Source organism: Barbus barbus (genome assembly GCF_936440315.1).
Source record: "Barbus barbus genome assembly, chromosome: 25".
NCBI lineage: Eukaryota > Metazoa > Chordata > Actinopteri > Cypriniformes > Cyprinidae > Barbus > Barbus barbus.
This window is the reverse complement of record NC_136753.1, coordinates 10,956,728-10,975,282: the sequence shown is the minus strand read 5'-3', so window position 1 is coordinate 10,975,282 and position 18,555 is coordinate 10,956,728. Positions and strand designations below refer to the sequence as shown.

General features: G+C 39.1%; 1 protein-coding gene across 6 annotated transcripts in view; it reads right to left on the bottom strand.

The window, feature by feature from the left end:
- Nucleotides 1-18,555, bottom strand: part of LOC306844453 (centrosomal protein of 95 kDa-like) — a 142,169-nt gene that overhangs the window by 100,619 nt on the left and 22,995 nt on the right. For all 6 annotated transcript variants that reach the window (XM_079376599.1, XM_079376600.1, XM_079376596.1 and 3 more), the window contains exon 6: nt 17,362-17,477. In XM_079376599.1, the coding sequence (XP_079232725.1) occupies nt 17,362-17,477 (116 nt within the window). The remainder of the gene's footprint in view (nt 1-17,361; nt 17,478-18,555) is intronic.

The window sequence follows — 18,555 nt, the reverse complement described above, 5'->3', positions numbered from 1 at the left end:
CCCGGAGAACAAGTCAGGTTACAAGTCTGAGGGTGGGTTGCACCAATAAGGATTACGCTTAAAGGGGTCATATAACGCGATTTCAAGTTTTCCTTTCTCTTTGGAGTGTTACAAGCTGTTCGTGCATAGATAAGATCCCTAAAGTTGAAAAGACTAAAGTCTCAAACCCAAAGAGACATTCTTTACAAAAGTTAAGACTTGTCCACACCCACCTAAAACGGCTCATTTAAACACGCCCCCACATGTCTACGTCACTGTGTGGGAAGATTTGCATAACACCGCCCAAATGTATACGCAAAGAAAGAGGGAGTAATTTTTATTCTCAGTGTAGTATTGTTGTCCTGGAGACGCTGTTTTTCGTTGTGAAAGCGAAAGTACTTTGTTTGGGCTTCCAAAAGGGGACACAACTAGAAACCACACTGCAAAAAATGCTTTTCTTACTTATATTTTTTGTCTTGTTTCCAGCCAAAATATCTATACATTCTTAAATCAAGAAGGATTTTCTAGACAAGTAAAAATAATTGTCTTGTTTTCAGAAAAAACCTTCTTGATTTAAGAATTTTTAGATATTTTGGCTGGAAACAAGACAAAAAATATAAGTAAGAAAAAGTTTTTTTGCAGTGCAGTGGTTAAGTTGTATTTACAACACTGTTCCAGAACCATTCAACCCAAATATTAGAGTGTGTGCAGTGCATTTTATGGAGGACTATTTCCTGAACCAGGGAGAGTAACCTACAATGCCAGCTGTGCACAAAGGCTGTTTCTACACGGCATCACAATACGGTAAGGGACGTAACATTTCCGTTACACGCTTGGAAGTATTCGGGCAATCACAACACACTGGATAGCTGGCCAATAAGAGCACACCTTGCTTCTCAGAACGATGAGCTTAGTAAAAATCGATGCGCTTCAGAAAGGCAGCGCATAGACAATAATGTACAGTATGTGGAAAATAATGTGTTTTTTTTTTTTACCTTAAACCACATAAACACATTGCATTACACCAAATACATAACAATATTCTTTTTAGCAACGTCATATGACCCCTTTAAATCTTGATTAAAGCAAGATTTATCCAATAATTCTGTTGCACCAAACTTTAAACCTTGTTTAAAAATAAGCAAGCTTACATTTAAACCATCAGTTTGATCCTGGATTTAATTTATATTTAAGATAGATTAACTTTAATTCGGTTGCTCCATAACTTCGCCATACAGCCATATCACCCTGCAGCCCATGACCGGTTGCCCACTGAAGCTAAGCAGGGTTGAGCCTGGTCAGTACCTGGATGGGAGACCTCCGGTGAAACCTAGGTTGCTGTTTTAAGAGGTGTTAGTGAGGCCAGCAGGGGGTGCTCACCCTGTGGTCTGTGTGGGTCCTAACGCCCCGGTATAGTGACAGGGACACTATACTGTCAAAAAGCACCGTCTTTCGGATGAGACGTTAAACCGAGGTCCTGACTCTCTGTGGTCATTAAAAATCCCATGGCACTTCTCGTAAAGAGTAGGGGTGTAACCCCGGTGTCCTGGCCAAATTCCCTCTACTGGCCCTTGTCTATCATGGCCTCCTAATAATCCCCATACACTTGATTGGCTCAATAACTCTCTCTCCTCTCCACCTGTAGCTGGTGTGTGGTGAGCGCACTGGCGCCGTTGTGCTGTGGCTGCCGTTGCATCATCCAAGTGGATGCTGCACACTGGTGGTGGTTGAGGAGAGACCCCCCCCCACATGATTGTAAAGCGCTTTGGGTGTACAGCAATACACAATAAAGCGCTATATAAATGCATCATTCATTCATTCAACTTTAAATTCAGATTAAGGATTAATTTTTAATTTACAGGTGAGGTTTAAATAAAATAAAGTGCACCTACAGTTTACAATATGTGGCTGATTGAACAAAGAAACAGTCGGTGTGTCACCAGATTTCAAAGGGGTGTTTTACAAAAAAAATTAAAATAAAATATAATTAAAGCGCATTGAGTCGGCAGTGTGTGAGGGTCGTGGCAGCCCGTGGTAAACTTGCCCTTGCCATCACGTCCTGGATGTGGATCCGTCACTAATCTTGGTGTATCTCGGCGTACGACAAAGGAAACCAGACAGGAATATATTGTATAGCATTTAAAGGCAGCGGTGATGATGAGGCATGCGCCAGTGATCGCTGCATGCCTCTCAATTCTCACACCCGCTTCACGCGTAACGGCAGAGCTGTCACAAGCGGAGGTAGTCACTCCGCGAATCATGCCAGTTGTTTTCTCTTATCTCAGTTGTTTTATCATAAGCTATACTCCATTATTTGATATTATAAATAGGCTATATTGCCTCAATGTTTAATTGCTTGCTTGATCAGCTGTTTAATTAATGGTCTCTCTCTCTATGCAGCAGTTTATAGAAGTTAATTTCCTTTATCAACAAGAGCAACTTATTTCAGAGAGAGAGTTTAGTAGTCAGTAAAAAAAGGATAAGGAATATTAGCAATGTTGCCGTTTAATTACAATGGCGAATTCATCATGGCGGAGAAAATTAATCGTAGATGGATGTTTTAATCACAGTTTAGTATTCTAATCACCGATTTGTTAATCAGCACTGAAAAAGAGCATATGCCGTGTTACTATAAAGAACATTTTATACTTGATCTGACTTAATTTACTTTTCTGTCTTGTCATTGAGCCAAAGTACATTTAGTTAATTGGAAATAAATCAAATATACACAAAATATGTTGAAAATGTCCATCTTTACAAGTATTAACATAACACAGTCAGTTATGTCTTAAGAGAATGTAAACTTTTGGGAGGAAATTCCTGGCTCGAATTGTTAATTTTTATTACCGTTTGCTTGTCTATGCTTTTATTTTCCTTTAATCCAGATGGTGATGGTCTGTCATTGGACCTCATTCATGAAATTTGCATAAATATATGAGTAAATTCTGAGTAATTTGCATGTAAAACAGACCTTCCAGCAAAAACTTATTCACAATTAACATAATCCCCGCCTATGAATTACAGCTACACAAATTGCATGTCCAAGAATACAGTGGAATATTCTGGGCCCGGTTGCATGAAAGCCCTTAAGCTAAGAAATCCCTTAGTTATAAGGTTAAGGGAACCCTTAGTGAAACTTGAGTTGCAAGAAAAATCCTAAGGGTCAACTTAAAGGAACCTTAAGGCTGTCATTAAGTATCCCCCTTAATTATCTAAGTGTTCCCTTAAGTCCTTAGACAAAGTCCTTAGTAACTATTTCACCTTGATAAATTTAAGGGACCAAAACAGCTCCCTTAAGTCATCTTAAACTCAGTATCTGCCGGATTTTTAAGCTCAAATATAAGACTTAAGACATTTTTTAAGCCCTGCACAAATAAAATATCATATGATCATAGTAGGGGAATGACTATGGTAACATATTAAACTGTAAAGTGACTGTAAAAAGCATGACTTACAGGTTTTCACAAAACAAAATTTATATTTTTTTAAGAAAATGGACGAGTTGTATCAATTATTATCTTAATTTAAAGGGGGTCATATGATGCTATTTTTAAAGATCATTATTTTGTGTATTTGGTGTAACAGAAAGTGTTGACGATTTAATATTCAAAAAACACATTATTTTTTAAACACTATTTTTAAATACTGTACATTATTGTAGTTTCTCTGTGCCCTGCCTCTCTCAAACACGTCATTTTCCACAAAGCCCCTCCTTCCGACAAGCACAGTCTGCTCTGATTGGCCAACTGACCCAGTGCATTGTGATTGGCGGAACACCACAAGCGCACGTCAGAAATGTAACGCCCTTACCATAATCGCAAGCTTCAGCTTTCAAAGTAAATATAAAGACAGTTAATAATGTCGTTAGTTTTACCATCAGTTCAAGCCCAAAAGGGGAACAGAGTTGTGTGACAGACATAGTGATGATGCTCGTATGTATTTGCTGTATACAAGCCGCGGTTAAGACAGTTGACATGCTATTACATTGCCTTGCGAAAGTATTCATACCCCATAATTTTTTTCATGTTTTGTTATGTTGCTGCCTTATGTTAAACCGCTTTAAATTACTTTTTTTTCCCACATCAATCTACACTCCATACACCATATTGACAAAGCAAAAACAGAATTGTCACAACTTCGTAAATTTATTAAAAATAAAAAACTGAAATAAGTATAATGCATAAGTATTCATACCCTTAACTAAATATTTAGCAGAAGCACAGTCTCAAGTCTTTTTTTGTTTGATATGACAAGCTTTTCTCATCAGCATTTGGCAATTATCCGCCATTCTTCTCCTCACCTCTTCACCTCTCAAGCTCTGTCAGGTTGCATGGGGCAAATGCACATTTTCAGGTTTCTCCAGAAATATTTGACTGGGTTTAATCCCAGGCTGTGGCTGGGCCACTCAAGAACATAAACAATCTTCTGCCTAATCTGAGGTTCTGAATGCTCTGAATTGGGTTTCATTAAGGCTATCTCGATATTTTGTTGCATTGAGCTTTTCTTCTACTCTGATGAGTCCTTCCGTCCCTGCTGCTGAAAAACAGCCCCACAGCATGAGGCTGCTACCAGCACACTTTACTTTTGGGTTGTACTCTGCAGGTGATGAGCAGAGCTGGTTTCCTTCAAACATGATGCTTAGAATTGAGGTTCATCAGACCAGAGAATCTTGTTTCTCACAGTCTGAGGGTCCTTTAGGTACTTTTCTGCAAATTCCAAGTGTTTTCTCATGGGTCTTCACTGAATATGACATGATATGAACCCATATCTGAGTTTGGCCACACCGCCATAAAGCCCAGATCGGTGGAGTGTTGCAGTGATGTTTGTCCTTCTGTAAGTTTCTCCAATCTGCATATATGATCATGGAGCTCAACTAGACTGACCATCTGGTTCTTGGTCACCACACTAACCAAAACCCTTCTCCATCAATTGCTCAGTTTGGCCAGGAGGCCAGCTCTGGGAAGAATCCTGATTGTTTCAAACTTCTTTTATTAAGGGTAACTACATGCATTTGTGGCCCTTCAATGAAGCAGAATTTTTTCTGAACTCTTCCCCAGATGTGTGACTTGACACACCTATTTCTGAGCTCTACAGGCAGTTCTTTTCATTATCAGCTATTAGCCCTTTTATTAAGATGTGTGCCTTTCCAAATCATACCCATTCAATTGAATTTGCCACAGATTAACTTCACTCAAAGTGTAGTAACATCTATAAGCAATATGAATGCTCCTGAGCTAAATTTCCATTGTCCCCGATAAAGGTATGAATACTTATGCAAATGGAATCATTTAAGTTTTTTTTTTTTTTTAATATAAATTTGCAAAGTTGTTAAAAACCTGTTTTTAGCTTTACCATTATGGTGTATGGAGTGTAGATTGATGGGGGGGGGGGGGGGGGGGGGGGAGTAATTTAAAGCAGTTTAACATAAGGGAGCAACATAAAACGTGAAAAAAATTAAGGTGTATGAATACTTTCGAAAGGCACTGTATTTCTGACGGGCTGTACACTCTGCTGTGATGTGACCCTGTTCCCGTTCACACACACAATGCGTTACTCTACACTGCGCAAAACTCCGCATTTGAACGGTCAATAGCAAATACTTAAACTAATAACAAAACATACTTACAGTCGCTGATTCAGAAGAGCCAAATTGTCATCGCAAAGTCGGAATTGACTAATTGACTCTTTTTTTTTGTTTTGTTAAGGAACAGCCACAATGTTCACAGCCAGCCTTGAACTCTCCTAGGTTCATGAAACTGTCGTCCATAAAGTGCGTTGCACAAATTTGAACGTTTGGGTTGTGCTGTAAACAAATCTTAAAGGGATAGTTCACCCAAAAATGAAAATTCTGTAATTAATTACTCAACCTCATGTTGTTCCAAACCCGTAAGACCGTCGTTCATCTTCGGAACACAAATTAAGATATTTTTGATGGAATCTGAGAGCTCTCAGACCCTCCATAAACAGCAAGGGTCCTTACATGATCAAGGTCCAGAAACGTAGCAAGGAGATCGGTAAAATAATCCATGTGACATTTTACGAAGCTGCAAGAATACTTTGTGCACAAAAGAAAAAAAAACTAATGACTTTATTCAAATTCTTCTCCTCCCTAGCGCCATTTTGGAGAATATCCACTGAACGCAAACAGCGTATGCTCTTTCAGTTGTGCCACACGAATTTGAATAAAGTAGTTTTTTTTTGTTTTCTTTTGCACACAAAATGTATTCTCGTAGCTTCGTAAAAGTCTAACTTTTAAGAATTTTACAAAATGTTAGTGCTGTCAAACGATTAATCGTGATTAATCGCATCCAAAATACAGGTTTTTGTTTACATAATATATGTGTGTGTACTGTGTAACATTTGAACCAATCAGACACACAACTATTTGTTATATTTAACAAATAATCTCTTATGCCCCCTCACCTAACCAAAAGGCCAACTATGAGGGTCTGTGGACCCTTCCCCCGAAATGCATCTAACACCTAAGAAGAGCAGAACAGGCCTCTGATTCCATGGCAACCCATCTGATAACACTTGTTTTATTGCTCAAAGGAATGCGGGCATAGCAGCACTCACTTCATATCCCCTTAGGAAAGAGACATTAGGCCATAAAAATGGACTCTTCTGTAAATAATTCATAGAAAAACCCTTCTTTGAATGAACACACGTATCTTTAGATCATTGTATATGTTCTTGTGTATTGTATCCTGTTTTATGCATGCTTATGATAGAACACTAGTTAATTTTAACTCATGTATACTCTATCAATTCGTCTTCGGATGATCTAATTAAGAGTGAATATTATATGTCGATACCTATACAACATATACAGTTGGGCAAAAAAATATTTAGTCAATATACAAACTATTAAAGATTCTTAGAACACACAGTTGGGCAAAAAAGTATTTAGATTATCAGTGGTCTTGTATGTCTTCCATTTTCTAATAATTGCTCCCACAGTTGATTTCTTCACACCAAGCTGCTTGCCTATTGCAGATTCAGTCTTCCCAGCCTGGTGCAGGTCTACAATTTTGTTTCTGGTGTCCTTCGACAGCTCTTTGGTCTTGGCCATAGTGGAGTTTGGAGTGTGACTGTTTGAGGTTGTGGACAGGTGTCTTTTATACTGATAACAAGTTCAAACAGGTGGCATTAATACAGGTAACGAGTGGAGGACAGAGGAGCCTCTTAAAGAAGAAGTTACAGGTCTGTGAAAGCCAGAAATCTTGCTTGTTTGTAGGTGACCAAATACTTATTTTACAGAGGAATTTACCAATTCATTCATTAAAAATCAGACAATGTGATTTCCTGGATTCTTTCCCCCCCATTCTGTCTCTCATAGTTGAAGTGTACCTATGATGAAAATTACAGGCCTCTCTCATCTTTTTAAGTGGGAGAACTTGCACAATTGGTGGCTGACTAAATACTTTTTTGCCCAACTGTAAGTGTTCTAAGAATCTTTAATAGTTTGTATATCAACTTATTCCAATCCAGTTCATATGCAAATTACCATGGAGACAAAGAGTCGTAAACTTTCCCTCCAAGAGTTCAAGTCACCATAGGCTCTTTGACTCTCTAGAGGTATGACCTCTATAGCAGATAAAGCTCTCACTTCAGTGACGCCCCTGCAGTCTGCGGTTTTGTTAGATCCTAGGAGAATGTGAGCTCGAACTCTTCTGGACCCTTAAGTTTTGCACCAGGCCTTGCGGCCTTGACTTTCCATTCAACCAAAGCTCCTCGGACCTCACCAGATCTATTTCTTAGCTCTTTTTCACTTTCTACCTGGGAAGAACATTTCTACCTCAGAACATCTTTGGAATTCATCACTCTTCAACCCGGAAGAACGTGATCGAGAGTCCAAAACCTTGAAACCATTAAGACTTTCATCCGAGACTGCATTCCGGACACTCGTCACAACCAAGGCAATGCAAAAAACAGAGGTTTAGTATAAGTTATAGACCCGTTACGAACGGCGCTGATGGTTTTACTCAGGTGGTTAAATTACTCTTTCCATAAGTGCATTCTCTGGTTTTCCTGATGGTTTCATCCATCAACTCTCATTTGCCCTTTCCCCATGTATGAGTGATTGTATATTTGTTTGTTAGTTAGACTAGTTTGCGTTAGTGTTTAGTTAATAAAATTCCTGTGCACAAATTACATGAGTTTATGATTCTGCCTTGCAAATGAATGTCCCTTTACGATTTTTGATCCTTATTACATGCTCTAATGTATTAATACTTAGGAAAGTATTTTCTGTGGCCAAGAAAATATCTTTTTGTTGACAACAGCAGATTTATAAATGATTCTTATTAGAATTTGGGAAGATGTTTGTCACATGTATCACATTGTCACATGCCTTGTAAAAATTAATAAAAATGTTACAGACAAACTGACGAGTTACAGCGCAAATTTTCTTTGGACTTTTGAACTTTGCGCCGTGAGCTCATGCAGCACTGTCACATTACATGCAATTTGTGCGTGTATTAGAAAACATAACATTCTGCAGTTTACTTACTAATTGTTTAAGGCCATTTCATGATTTCAATCATCATACAGTAACCAGCAACCAGCAACCACCCTTCCTCTTCTCATCGAAGACATGTGATGCAGTAGGCCTACTAATCAGTCTCTCACTGTCTGTGGTTATAATGATTTTTCCGTCCTTCTCAGATAGTTTTAAAAGCTTCCACACAGCCGACATGTTTGCTGCATTAGTGCGTGTCTCTTTTTGATCGCGTCACATAATTTTTTGGTACAATTTATTCTGTCTTTTCGCTTATTCAAAAGAGCTTTTTTTGGTATTTTCGGCCAAATCATTTCAGTTGCCGAACATTCAGTGGATCCCTACTTTATGACTTATTTGGATCCTCTAAGTTTTGGTTACATTGATTGTCTGTCATTGGAGGGAAAGAAAGCTTTTAAGTTTCATCATGAAATATCTTAATTTGTGTTTTGAAGATAACCAAAGTCTGATGGATTTGATCTGCAATAAGGTAAATGACGTAAATAATGATGATTTCCCTGAAAAATTAAAGGTGCCATAGAATGCATTGATAAAGTATTTTAAATTGTTCTCTGATATCTACACAGAAGGTATGTGGCTTAGGTAAGGGCAAAAAATCTCCAGAAACGAATTTACATGTCCATTTACAACCCTAGGATTTCTCCCTAGAATGAAACGGTCTGTTATTGGCTTATTTGGCAGGGTCATGAATAATAATGAGCTCTGCTCTGATTGGCTGTTTCACAGTGCTGCTCAATGTTGAGCTCTGCTCTGATTGGCTGTTTCACAGTACGGCTCATCAGCAAGAAGGAAGCACAGGGAGGAAAATATATATTTAAATACTTTCGCAGTTATATTGTCGGGTAATTATACTGTATATAAAATGCGGGTATCAGGGAGCCGTTATTAATATGCGAGGCATTGAAACTGCTTTTGAACGATCCATCGATCGCGTTATAGTTTCACTTTCAAGAGACGCGATCACACAAACTATGTTTACATTATGGAGCAACAGTACTTACCACACATTTCACAAGATCAGATGCTTGTCAGTGGTGCTCAGGATCTGTAAGTCATTCGCCATCATCCTCATCTCTCCTTAGTGAGAGTGAAATCTTATGTACTGTAACAGGCTACCGCTAGCAAGGAGCTAACCATGTCCCTTTAGTGGCTCGCGTTATTTGCTTTCTGTGCCTTTCTGAATACAGACACCAACCCATCCCTGCACTTCACACCCCCTGCACGGCCTGGAACATAACATTTATTTTGTTATTTTCGCTGTTGTCCGCGCTTGTTTATTTACAATACCTGCAGAGCTTCTGATGGTTCGGCCGGCTTAGAACAAGGGCGGGTTTATGCAAATTGTTGGGGGCGTAGTGATCCCGACTGTTGCGTCACAGTCGGTGTTATGTTCTGATTCGCCTGTTTTTCAGTGGTCTTTTTTAATCACGAGATTTACATATGAAGGAGGAAACTATGGTGTTTGAGGCTCACTGTATGTCATTTCCATGTACAGAACTGTTATTATTTAAATATGCCAGGGTAAAGACAGTTTTTCATTCTATGGCACCTTTAAGCAACAATGATGCTTTTCCAGTGAGTTGATGTTTTAAAAAGGCACCAAATATCAGAATTGTTATAAAATGTATTGAAATCTATAAGTTTATAATTTTGATCTTGCATTCTAATGTATTTTTCAAATCTTTCCAAATGTGAGAGACTGTCCTCCTCCTTTTCTTTTCTTTTCTTTTTCTGGAGAAATTTTATTTGATTAAACTTAATTTTTTTTCATTTTCAGTTGAGAAAAAGTAAGCCGATTACTTGTGACAAATTTAAACAATTTGAAAAATCAGGGATAATATTTCCTGAGGGATGAGGAGGAGAAGAATTGTTGAATAAAGTCATTATTTTCATTTTCTTTGTGCACAAAAACTATTCTTGTAGCTTCGTAAAATAACGGTTGAACCCCTGATGTGACAGACTATTTTATCGATGTCTTTGCTACATTTTTGGACCTTGATCGTGGTAGGACCCTTGCTGTCTATGGGAGGGTCAGAGAGCTGTTGGTTTTCATCAAAAATATCTTAATTTATGTTCCGAAGATAAACAAAGGTCTTACGGTTTGGAACGACATGAGGTTGAGTAATTAATGACAGAATTTTCATTTTTGGGTGAACTATCCATAGATATATATACACATAGATGCCTCGTTAGTGACTGTTTCTATGGGCCGCTATACGTAAGCCGTCCGCCAAATTGTAGCGGTAAACTTGACGTCATTCACCATAGTAATCACTGAATATTCGAAAGATTCCACAATCATGCACAGAACTGCTCAACGGCTCTGTGTGAACCTACACTATGGTGAATGACGTCAAAAATACCTTTCCAAGATGGCGGTCGCATCTACGTGCCTGGAGTGGTCGAATAGGGCGTCTATATATGTCTATGGAACTATCCCTTTAATGAAAAGTGTGACCCAACAATAAAGAATCAAAACATTTTCAAACAATATCTAGGGCATGTTGTAGTCCAGATTCAAATGTAATAAAGTTTGAAAATAAATAGCCTATTAAGTATTTAGAAGCTTCTCATTCATGCTTGTTTACATTAGAGTGAGCGTCTTTGACACAGTGGTGTTGTGCATTGTGACCAGTTGACCAGTCAGTCTAAAACAGAACATGCAACTTCCAGTGAGAGTACGCTGTGCGGAAAGTGGTTGCCGCTTCTCATCGCTATCGTTGTTTTGTTTTGTCATTTGTTTATGTTCTCGTGTTGATGTGTTTTTCTGGGACTTAAAGTTTGGATTTAATAGAGGAGTCTATTTAGATGTAGCAATAATCATCAGTGACATCACCATCGCCGTTTGGATGTGTTTCCTTGTAACTTAAGTTTGGATTTAATGGAACAGTGCTTGGATGCTTGGGCGAAGCATCCGAAACTTTGGAATAAATAGCAACATCATCATATCTGAACGTTTGGAACTGTTATACTGCTGGACTGTTGATTTTCGACATCTTTGGGACTGCCTTGCAAATTTCTGTTCAGCGTCTCACTTTTTGAAATCCCCGCGAGCCCTCTGCCCGTAGTTTTGCTATACCACTCTGCACTCGCGGTGAGTAAGTTTCCTCTTTCTCATTGCATAGTGTTTATTTGTGGTCCTGCCTAGCCGGGCTTGGCTAACGTGGGGAAGTGTGGCCAACCTTTACCGTTTTCCGCTAGCCCTCACCTATCTATATATCCATAGGTCCCGTACCGCTCGATGCCTCCGGTAAATACGTTTCCACTTGTTTAGCGAGTTGTGTCTTGTAAGATTTTGTGGATCATATCTAACTGGGCCTGACTAACGTGGTTTTGTCTGGTGTGGCTGTACAATTTTCTGTGAGTGCAGAGTGAGTCTTAAACTGTGGAAGGAGATGTCCTAGCCGGCGTTGTGTTGGTTCACATTAATAGCATTGATAGCATGGCTCTTTGTTATACCTCATCTCAGCTGCATAACCTTAACTGTCCCTCCCAAGTGCATATGAATGGTGTAAAACCCTCGGAATTACTCGTCGTCCGCGCTACATCCATCGGTCTGCAATACGTCGGTGGATTTATGACTGCAACTCTCTTTCTTCAATACCTGTGATCTGGTCGCACAGATCTAAGCGCTACCATAGTAATGATGTGACTCTCCATATCGTCCGTACCATCATACCCTTAACAGAAGATATTTCTCATTCGCCAAGGTGTGCAACGCATGTGCCCCGCAGACACAACTGTGCCCTTCTGGACACTCGTTCCTTGAATGGCAAGGGTACACTGCTGAGTGACATTCTAATTAAAAGGCACAACAGCGCCTACACTTTCTCCGCCGGCTGAAAAGAGTCTAAGTCTCCCTCTACCCATCCTCACCACATTCTACAGAGGCACCATTGAGAGTGTGCTGACCAGCTGCATCACTGTCTTGTACGGGAACTGCAGTGCTGCTGACCGCAAGACCCTCCAGCGGACAGTGAACACAGCTGCAAAGATTATCGGTGCCCCTCTCCCCTCCATCCTGGACATTTTCCTTACATGATGCTCCAGCAAAACCAACAGCATCGTGAAGGACTCCACCCATCCCTCCCACAGTCTCTTCCAGCTCCTACCATCAGGAAGACGGTACCGGAGCATCAGACTCCGCCAGACTGCTCAACAGCTTTTTCCCCCAGGCTGTGAGAGCCCTGAACTCAAATCACCCCGCCCCCCTCTGAAACCCCTACCTCCTGAAACATGGACCCCCATGTGCAATCCGAAGTGTGCTACACACAGGTGAGTGGGCCTGTACAAACCACCTGTAGTACCACACTCTCCTCTATGTGCACTATGGACACTTTACACTATGGACACTTTACACTATGTGCACTATGGACACTTTACACACACTGCTGCGTGTACACAATCCCACAAAAGACTCAGCAATATATGTATGTTTACATGCTCATGCACTACAAATCATCCCGCACTGTTCCCCAACCAGCTGCTGACTCTCTGATGTCTCTCTTTGCACATGTACAGTATTTGTGAAGCATTCGTATAGTTTGTATTTTTTATCCTCTATTTTTAGTTTGTATAGGGTAAATATTTATGTGAAGCATTCGTATAGTTTGTATTTTTTATCCTTTATTCTTTTAGTTTGTATAGGGTAAATACTTATATATAGTATACTTATAGTTAAATCTGTCAGTAGGTTAGTTGTTTATAGGTTTATAGTGTTTTTTACTTCATTGTTGTATGTCTGTATTTATGTAGCACCGTGGTCCTGCGAGGCACGACATTTCGTTCCACTGTATGTCTCCACATGTAGCGGAATGACAATAAAGCTCAACTTGAACTTAAACTAATTGAGAGAAACCTGGATTTACTATTTTTAACTGAAACCTGACAAATGCCTGATGACTTCATTGAACTTAATCTATTAACCCCTCCTGGATATAGTTATCTGACAAAACCTTGTCTCACTGGCAGAGGTGGTGGTTTGGATGTGGTATTTAAGAACAAGTATAAAATTACCAAATATGATGTTCTTGATGTTTCAAGTTTTGAATGTCTATCATTTAAACTTGCTGGTCCTGCTCCACTTCTGATTCTGTTGATTTATAGACCACCTAAACATATTGCAAGTTTCCTCTCTGAGTTGACTGAACTTCTAACTCTCGCCTGTGCCCAGCATGACAGAATCATAATGCTAGGTGACTTTAATACGCATGTTGAGTCTGATTGTAATACTGCTAAAGATTTTTTTTTGTCTGTTTTGGATTATTTTGATGCATCACAGCATATTGATTTTCCCACGCATTCACATTCTCATACTCTTGATTTGCTTTGCACTGTTGGTATTGACAATGTTGGTGCTCAGGGTCATGAAATAGGTATCTCTGATCATAAACTTATCATCTTTGGTTTTCCTCACCCCCTTGTGAAACCAAAAATTGAAACTACTATTTCTTACCATAACCTGAAATCTGTAACCATTGACAATTTTTCTGTTGCCATTGCTGCCTCCCCTCTCTCATCTGCACTCAACCTCCTGAGCCCTGATGAGATACTCTCAACCTATAATGAAACTATTTGTAATGTTTTGGATGACCTTGCTCCACTAAAAACTAGAACTGTCCCTTCTACTCACTCCTATCCTTGGTTCACCCCTGAACTTAGATGAATGAAAGCTGAATGTAGGCATCATGAATGACTTTATAAAAAAATCCTCCCTTGTAGTGCATGCTATTGCTTTTTCAGATTCAGCAGTGAAGTATAAAGAAGCACTTAACACTGCACGCTCTACCTATCTGTCTATGGTCATTAATAAAGCCAAGTGCAAACCTAAAGCCCTTTTATCTGAGATCAACAAACTTGTTAAACCATCATCCGCAGCTATTAATGGCTCTGTTGATCTTTGTGAAAGCTTTAAGTCTTTTGTCTTACGTAAACTTGATAACATTTACCAAGACCATTTTCTGCCTCATCTGTCTCTCCCCACCTTTCTCCATGTCTGATAGGTCTCCCACTCAACACTTTCATACCCACAAATATATCTGCGGTTGAACAACTGGTTATCAAATCTAATTCTGCCTGCACACTTGATCCTATTCCAGCATACTTACTCAAAACCCTTTTGCCTTCATTCATCCAGCCTATTAGTCATATTATAAATAGATCCCTTGCCACTGGTTATGTTCCACAAGACCTAAAAGTAGCTGATATCACACAAATCCTTAAGAAACCTGGTCTTGATAATACAGATCTGAACAATTTTAGACCACTATCAAACCTCCCTAAAATACTTGAGAAGGTAGTTGTAGCACAACTGCAGTCTCATTTAGAGAAACATAATCTTTATGAGCAGTTTCAATCTGGTTTCCATCCCTCTCACAGTACAAAAACAGCACTTTTACAAGTGGTTAACAATCACCTTCTGGTTTCTGATTCAGGTGGCCGCAGTATCCTGGTTCTCCTTGATCTGCGTGCAGCCTTTGATACTATTTGCCACTCTGTACTTCTTTCTCAACTATCTGCTATAGGTATGACTGGTGCTGCTCTTCAGTAGCTAACATCATATCTATCGGATAGACAGCAATTTGTTAGGATAGATAAGAATAGATCTCACACTGTCACTATTTCCCGTGGTGTACCCCAAAGTTCTGTACTTGGTCCACTTTTATTTCTCATTTACGTGCTGCCACTGGGTCAGATCATCAGACGTCTTGGTCTCAATTTTCATAGTTACGCTGATGATATTCAAATCTATTTTACAGTTCAACCAAGCTCAGTCTGCCCACCTTCTTCTATTGTTTCCCGTCTTCAAGAACTTAAAACCTGGATGTCAGATAACTTTTTATAACTAAATGCAGACAAAACTGAAATCCTGCTGGTTGGCCCTAAATCACAGAGCTCCTCCCAGCATGACATCTTCATAGATATTGATGGTGTCCAGATTAGGCCCTCAACAACTGTGTAAAATTTGGGAGTGTTGTTTGACTCTGCGCTATGCTTTGATTCACACATTGGTCAGATTGTTAAATCATGCTTTTACCAACTGCGAAATATTGTTTGTATACGTCCCTCACTTAATTTTGCAGATGCTGAAACTATTACCCATGATTTTATAACCTCTAGATTGGATTACTGTAACTCCTTATATAGAGGCTTACCTGCCAAAGTTATTAATCATCTCCAAATGGTACAAAACGCTGCTGCTCGTGTCCTTACATTTAATAAAAAAATCTTCACACTCCCATCCTTCACCAACTTCACTGGCTTCCGGTGGCCAAACGTATTCAGTTCAATCTCTTAGTTTTAGTTTATAAGGCCCATAACGGCTTCACACCTCAATACCTAGTCGAGTTAGTTCAACCATATGTTCCTGCACGCACTCTCAGATCCAGCAATGACAACTTGCTTGTTGTGCCCAAGTATAAACTCTACAGTGGGTGGTAGAGCTTTCTGTATTATAGGCCCTGAGCTATGGAATAAGCTGCCCTATAATGTTCGTGCTGCCTCCTCTCTCCAGACCTTTAAGTCTCAACTTAAAACTCATCTATTCACTTTGTTCTCTAAATAACTCTTTTACCTCTCTGTTTCCCCTTTTTTCAACTTCTGTCTATTTAACACATGACCATTTTCTTGACATAGCCTAATCGATGTTCATCATATGATTACAAGACCTCTTGTTGTTAATTACTTGTGGTTCCTTGTTGTTAACACCTGTTTGTATGAATGTTCTCTCTGATTATTTGGTGTATTTTGTTTGCCAATTGCTTGTATTATTTTGTAAAAAGTGACCTTGGGTTCTTGAAAGGCGTTATCAAAATAAAACATTATTATTATATTGCCCACGATAACAATATTGTGCATGTTCATTATTGTGATATAATCGCATTACTGAATACCAGCACATGTCTAATTACCTCTAAACTTTGGTTAATTTAATCCTTGTTGGTGAAACCCACCCTGACTCTCTAACCATTAAGCCACAACTGCCCACTGCTATTTTGACGGTGCAGAGCATGGTGTCAGGCTGAGTGCTGATTACCTTGATGCAGCCAGATCAGATTTATGCCTCGGCTTCCGGTCTGCATCCACCATGTTCTGATCTGGCTACATCAAGGTAATCAGCACTAAGCTTCACGACAAAATAGCAGTGGGTGGTGGGAGAGTCGGCTTGTAACCTGAAGGTCATCGGTTCGATTCTCAAATCTTTTAACCCGAAGGTCACTGGTTTGATTCCCAGTACCAGCAGAAAATATAGGCGCGTATAATATATATCGCGTGAATGAACACCCTCAATACCCACAATTGAGGTACCCTTGAACAAAGCACCGAACCCCCAATTGCTCCCAGCCAGAGCAGCAAATGGCTGCCCACTGCTCTGGGTGTGTGTTCATGGTGTGTGTGTGTTCACTATTCATTGCTGTGTACACCCACTTAGATGTTAAATTTTGAAAAAAGCTAACCTTGATTAGCTTTTTTGAGTGTATTAGGCTCAAGGTCATTGCAGACCGAGTCTGAAATTTTCATCCAAAATTTTCTCACATTAAAAAATAAATACAACCTCAAGTTGTGTAAATCACGTTTACACACTGCCTCTGGAAAAAAATCGGATCAGGTTCGATTTTCTGAGTTTTCACATCCACAGCATGCATTTGGATAGGAAAGGATGAGGAATACGAAAAAACGCATGTGAAAATTTTGGACTCAGTGTGCAATAACCTTTAGAGTTAAACTCTAAAAGCCCTGCCCTATATTGTAATTTGTATAATGTATTCCACTGAAGAAAAACAAGGTAGCATCAAGTATAATGTGTAATAAATGAAAACTTGGTTACTGTAATGCCATAATTACGATATGCTAATAGGCACCTTCTTGTTTGGCCATGAACATGTGAGCAGAATCCCCCAGTCGGATGAGCTCTGTTGATTTGAATTCATTCCCATCCCAGGAATGGAGGGAATGTTCACTGGACTGGAGTGCAGAACTGCAGACAGAAAGAGATACAGAATGAAATTAGGCTTGGCTCTTAGTTTGCTGATGGTGTAGCTATGAGTTCATGTAGTAACATTTCAAAGACTTTAGTTTAGAGATGTCCCAATCAGGTTTTTGGGGTTTGAAGCAGATGTTTGGTGTATTGGTGTGCTTGGTGCACAATTCAAGTACAATAAAGATATAAAGTTATTAAAATCAATTCAGTTTATACAGTGGTGTGAAGAGAGTTTCTCAGGGACAAGGGCTCAAATTTAAAAAACAACACAAATAAAATAATTACTTCAGCAATTATACAATGTTCTTTCTGGTCCTCGAATCTGATTGGCTGAGAAGTCTTTCCACCCATGAAATATTCACCCAATATTACCACAGGAACCATTTTACTGTTTGTATCACTCCACTTGCAGTATTTTTCACAGTGAGTGTCATGGCAGATGCCCAAATCCACTATAATTTTATAAATAATATTGTTTTTGTGCTGTGGAATGTAGCTTTAAGAGTTCCAGATCTTACGAAATTTTCCGCTGGCTCTGATGTCTCTATGGTGGTTAAACATGAGATAATTTGTTTTGGGGTAAATGCAACAGACAATATGGTTTCATTAATTCATTATTTGTTGCACTGCAAATAGTTTTGGCTGAGGGCGAAGTCTCATAACTTTATATTTTTCTATAATTTTAATGCTGTATCAGAGCACTGGCCTTTGCTCTTTTGACTGAATTGCTTAGCAACTTTCATGATGGCTGTTGTTGTTTATTAAATATTATTATTCATTAGATATTGTCCAATATAAATAACAGCATTTAATAATAGTATTTGGTATTGAGAAGCAGTCTGTGTTTAGTTACATTGTTACACCATTAGATGATGATAAAAGACTTTCTTTATGGGTGAGTCAGCAGAATAGACTTTTATATTGAAACACACTGAAACAGGGTTGTAAACAAGGAAGCTGTTTTTACTTTCAACAACACCTTAAAACATAACTAACAAATGCACTGAGCAGCGTTCGGAAATTACCCTTAATAGTTCAAAGGATACTATGACAAAGATGCCTCAGTAGACATTCA